A 5,604-nucleotide genomic window follows, 5' to 3' on the forward strand; every position below is an offset into this window, starting at 1 on the left:
ATCTGATAGTACTGTAGAAAAGTATGATTTCTGCAGAGTACTACTAGATGATGTTCTTATGCATAAATAAAGTCCAGATGATGGTGTTCACTTACTATAATTATTTCTGAAATATATCCACGCAACCATGCAAACTGCCAATCCTTCCAATTAAATCATTTTAAAATTGTCCAGATTACTCAAGAGGGAATTAAAGCGAATGGCAAGCTGTCAGACAGATATATTTGTGCCATAATAGACAACTGTAAGAGACAGAATATGTATTTTAAAATGATTGAGAACTGTTTAATTTGTTTTCGTTTATTATAATAGCAAATGTATTAAGTGATGCTGTACTTTTAAAACCAAAATCCTACAAAAAACAATGATTGTTAGGAAATACGTATAAGTTTCAAGGGATTTCATTTGACTTTAATGCAAGCAGACTTTGGTCATGTTGATATATAATACACACATCCTTTAACTATTGGTTTTAACCACTTTTGGAAGACATTGAAAAGCTGTGCTTAAGGATTCATTTATTTAACCTATACACAGGAAAGAATGTGCTGATTAAGAAAGCAGAGTATAAAAAGGCATAAGCTTTTTGTGTATGGGGACGTAACTTAAGGCCCATACAGACACAAAGATCCTATGCCCACGACTATGAAAGATTCCATTCATTTTACCCCCTTGCAACGATTTTGAGCGATTATCCATGGTCGTTAATCGTTTAACATCGTTTGGTATCGTACACATTTTTAGCATTAAACGATGGACGATAAACGACGATGCGCGTCCCCGCAGGTCGGTCATCATGTCTGTCATCGCCCTTGCATGCAGGTCAATTCGTCTATCATCGTTTACATCGTACAGTGCCGAAGACGGCAAACGATGAAAAACGACGGACAACGAGCGACGGGAAGCGATGTAGCCACTCCCAGGAACCTCCCAGGCGCCATTTCGCTGCTGATGGCATCAGGAGAACCAGCGTGCGTAGCAGGACACGGCAGGGGTGGATTCTCCAATAAATTGGTGAGTTTATTCGTGTGGTGGTGAGGGTAGGGTGGCGGCTGCTATGTAGTAGAGCTGAGCGCTTCATGTTTGTAGTTATTTATGTTGTGGGGGTGGGTTGTTTGGCCTTGTGTGGTGGGATGCTGAATGGGTGCCTGGCTAGCCCTGGAGATAAACAAACCCATATCCAATGCCTGGTGCATTTTGTGAGTGCAGTGCCTGGTGCAAAGTGTTGCTGCCTACCTGGTGAATTCTATGCATGCAGTGCCTGGTGCAAAGTGCTTCCGCCTGCCTGGTGCATTTTGTGAGTGCTGTGCCTGGTGCAAAGTGTTGCTGCCTACCTGGTGAATTCTATGCATGTAGTGCCTGGTGCAAAGTGCTTCCGCCTGCCTGGTGCATTTTGTGAGTGCTGTTCCTGGTGCAAAGTGTTGCTGCCTACCTGGTGAATTCTATGCATGTAGTGCCTGGTGCAAAGTGCTTCCGCCTGCCTGGTGCATTTTGTGAGTGCTGTGCCTGGTGCAAAGTGTTGCTGCCTACCTGGTGAATTCTATGCATGTAGTGCCTGGTGCAAAGTGCTTCCGCCTGCCTGGTGCATTTTGTGAGTGCTGTGCCTGGTGCAAAGTGTTGCTGCCTACCTGGTGAATTCTATGCATGTAGTGCCTGGTGCAAAGTGCTTCCGCCTGCCTGGTGCATTTTGTGAGTGCTGTGCCTGGTGCAAAGTGTTGCTGCCTACCTGGTGAATTCTATGCATGTAGTGCCTGGTGCAAAGTGCTTCCGCCTGCCTGGTGCATTTTAAAATATTTAAAAAATATTGTATATTGAATCCTTTTGTCATTTACAGACATGTCAGCTGAAATCACTGAACAAGACCACTGGACTGGATTCCTGGAACTGTATCAGTCCCATGAATGTCTGTGGAAAATAACCTCCAAAGACTATGCAAACAAGGACAAAAAAGCGAAGGCATACCAGCAGCTCATTGAGTACTGTAAAGTCCGTAAAAGTCAAGCGGATTTGAAATGGGTCAAAAAGAAGATCCAAAATTTCAGAACAGTGTTTTTAAAGGAACACAAGAGAGTGAAGGAGTCACAGCATTCGGGAGCAGGGGCGGATGAAGTCAGAAAGCCCACGTTGTGGTACTACAATCTTCTCCTGTTCACCCTTGAGGATGAGCCCAGGACTCAATCTCATTGCTCGATGATGGGGGATATCCCACCGGTAGTTGTCGAGAATCAAGATGAGGTGGTAAGTATATGTACAAAGGACAAACATCATTCAAGATTTTTTTTACAACTATACACTCCATCTGTTGTTAAATGCACATGACGATAAGCACTACAAAAATTTTTTGGCTATTTAAAAAAAAAAAAAAGATGCAGTGCATGCTGGCATGTGTAGTTCAACAATTTTTGGAGTGTCATGGTTAATCGGCTCAATACCATTTAGAAAGTTTGTGTAATTAATTTTTGTATACCTTTATTATAGCCAGCACCAGGGAGCGACCATGATGTCTCCATCAGCGAGCCTACAGATGTCGATTTAGTTGACGCAGAGCCATCTCCTCCGCAACCAAGTCGCCCACCACCGCCAAGAAGACGTCGGGTTACTGCACAGAGTACGAGCTCTGCACCATTGTCTGCCGAGCAATTTCTGAGGCGTGCAGAACAGGTTCTTCAGAAGCCCCCAGATGAACATGAAAATTTTGGAATGAACATCGCATCTGAACTGCAGTCGTTGGATCCGTTCCAACGTCTTCGTTTTAAAAGCATTGTATACGATGCGCTAATATGTGCTCAAAATGGTAAATTACCAGAGAGCCCCATATTACCATCGCAGACATTGCATTGGCCACCTCTCCCACCACCAACCAATCCACATTATCCGTCATATCCACCTACACCGAATACTTGTACACAAAACCCAAACAACCAATTTGCCTTGAGTGATCACTCCCCAACATCATCACCTACCTATAGTTCCTCAAGTAGCACCTGCTCCGCTTGGATGAGTGCCCATGCCACTCTGCAAGGTGATGAGCCTGGTTTGTTGCAAATGTAAAATTACAGTTGCTGTTGCAAGCATTTTTCTAAAAAAAATCAGTTCATGCGGTTGCACTTTCTTTGTTGATGTTGGGGAATGGAACATTTCACCTTACCTGTGGCATTCCACTGTATGTGGGCCATTGGGCCAGATGTATTAAGCCTGGCAAAGAGATAAACTGGAGTTTATGTGGAAGGAGATACCGCATCAGCCAATCGGCTGTGTTTGAAATATGGCAGTTGGGAGTTGATTGGCTGGTGCGTTATCTCCTTGCAATTTAACTCCAGTTTATCTCTTTGCCAGGCTTAATACATCGGCCCCATTGTACTCAACAAACACATGTTTGCACTTTGTTAAATATTATTTTCCATTGGTTGGGAAATGTTTTATCTCATGACAATTTATTGTCAATTCTTTGCTATTTTATGAGAGTTATTTAATAATTGTATATGTAAAAATTTAAATTTTTACATAAAGTTTTTTACTGAAAACAATTGTATTTTCTTATACAAGATGAGCAGGTGAGTGGATGGTGTGAGGGGAGAGAGCTAGTGGATGGGGCTATTTACCTGGGTTGGTATCCCTATTATGAAAACATCAACAGCGGGGCACACAAGGGACAATGGACAAGCTCCATACCTGTTCACAACCCATGGTTGGTATTCAGAGGGTGAACGATTGCTTCCTCCTTGCTGTCGCCACTCCCCAGTTAAATAAACAATGACCCCGCCCTATACGCATTTTCAAAAGCAGGGGTCAATATCCCGTCAACGGCATAATGCCTGCTGGGATCCCTACTGTTGGACCCATATATGACACCTATTTGAGAGTTGTACATGTCATGGAAAATAAAAGAATACATTACAAAACAAATGGGAACACATTCAGTTTTGAACAAACAACAATATAATTTGAAGTTAAAACATGGTACTTTAAACGTTGTATGATACATTTGTAATATAATCATATCACACGACATCATTTTGCCAGGACACTGCACCCTCCCCATTAAAGTAAGCAGTATACTGCTCCCTGATTCTTTTTGCCTCAGTGGTAGACACACCAGTAGCCCCTGAACGTTGGAGTTCAGTGAACCCCACAGTGAACCCCACTGCTGGTGTAGGGGTTTGTGGCTGAAGTGGTTCGGGAGGTTCAGTATGGGATGGGTGGTGGTGGGCCATTTTCTTTGTGCGCAGTAGATTATGAAGGGCACAGCACGCCAAGACCACCCAGTTAATCTTGTCCATGCGCAGATTTATCGCTGTGTGGAATACTCGAAAGCGATTACTCAGAATCCCAAAGGCGTTCTCAACTGTCCTGCGCGCTCGCGATAGTCTGTAATTAAAAATTCTTCTTTCCTGAGTTAGCCCCCTTTTGGCATAGGGCTTCATCACATGTTTGTGTAAGGCAAAGGCCTCGTCAGCAACAAATACAAAGTTCATGCCATTTGTACACTGAGAGGATGTGGGCAGATGGAGGCTATCAGAAATAAGGCTGCGGTAAAATAGGGTGTCCTTAAAGGAACCACCATCCGAGGCACGACCATTCTTTCCCACGTCCACGTAGAGGAACCTGTAATTGGCATCCACAATGGCCATCATAACAATACTAAAGTATCCCTTGTAATTATAATACAAGGACCCAGAATTGTGTGGAGGAATTATCTCCACGTGTTTCCCGTCGACAGCTCCGCCACAGTTCGGAAAATTCCACTTGTCACGGAAATCTGCTGCGACCTTGAGCCACTCTTCCTCTGAGGACGGTAACTGCAAAAGAACAAGAGTATATGAGAAGGGGAACGAAATAACACCAGGTAATTGCACTACAATCAACACCGGGCAGGCTAAAACACAGTTGCACCAGGGAAATGCATTACAGAAAGCACCAGGCAGGCTAAAAACATAGTTGCACCAGGGAAATGCAGTATAGAAAGCACCAGGCAGCAAAAACAACAGTTGCACCAGGGAAATGCATTATAGAAAGCACCAGGCAGGCTAAAAGATAGTTGCACCAGGGAAATGCAGTATAGAAAGCACCAGGCAGCAAAAACAACAGTTGCACCAGGGAAATGCATTATAGAAAGCACCAGGCAGCAAAAACAACAGTTGCACCAGGGAAAAGCATTATAGAAAGCACCAGGCAGGCTAAAAGATAGTTGCACCAGGGAAATGCAGTATAGAAAGCACCAGGCAGCAAAAACAACAGTTGCACCAGGGAAATGCATTATAGAAAGCACCAGGCAGGCTAAAAGATAGTTGCACCAGGGAAATGCAGTACAGAAAGCACCAGGCAGCAAAAACAACAGTTGCACCAGGGAAATGCATTATAGAAAGCACCAGGCAGGCTAAAAGATAGTTGCACCAGGGAAATGCAGTATAGAAAGCACCAGGCAGCAAAAACAACAGTTGCACCAGGGAAATGCATTATAGAAAGCACCAGGCAGGCTAAAAACATAGTTGCACCAGGGAAATGCAGTATAGAAAGCACCAGGTAGGCTAAACAACACTAGCACCAACACTCTGCCTAAACACTGTGGATTCACATTACACTGGTTGGCAAAAATAACTGCAG

At 43.8% G+C, this 5,604-nt stretch overlaps 1 protein-coding gene across 2 annotated transcripts; it reads left to right on the forward strand.

The window, feature by feature from the left end:
- Window positions 1-623: 623 nt before the first annotated feature.
- Window positions 624-3,094, forward strand: LOC146059027 (uncharacterized). Of its 2 annotated transcripts, XM_083171181.1 has the most exons (3): window positions 624-1,014; window positions 1,835-2,238; window positions 2,479-3,094. In XM_083171181.1, exons 2-3 carry the CDS (start codon window positions 1,837-1,839, stop codon window positions 3,049-3,051), a joined length of 975 nt encoding a protein of 324 aa, XP_083027307.1. In that variant the 5' UTR covers window positions 624-1,014; window positions 1,835-1,836; the 3' UTR covers window positions 3,052-3,094. The 2 variants fall into 2 exon arrangements, with proteins under 2 accessions (XP_083027307.1, XP_083027308.1); XM_083171182.1 differs by lacking the exon at window positions 624-1,014 and having other exon boundaries at window positions 1,805-2,238.
- Window positions 3,095-5,604: the final 2,510 nt, after the last annotated feature.

This window comes from Crinia signifera, chromosome 2 (genome assembly GCF_055691185.1).
Source record: "Crinia signifera chromosome 2, ASM5569118v1, whole genome shotgun sequence".
NCBI lineage: Eukaryota > Metazoa > Chordata > Amphibia > Anura > Myobatrachidae > Crinia > Crinia signifera.

What these genes read in the sequence shown, in the direction of transcription:
- LOC146059027 (XM_083171181.1), top strand. Translation starts at nt 1,837, where the DNA reads ATGTCAGCTGAAATCACTGAACAAGACCACTGGACTGGATTCCTGGAA. An exon ending in TCGAGAATCAAGATGAGGTG is followed by an intron (nt 2,239 to 2,478) that starts GTAAGTATATGT and finishes CCTTTATTATAG; the next exon opens with CCAGCACCAGGGAGCGACCA.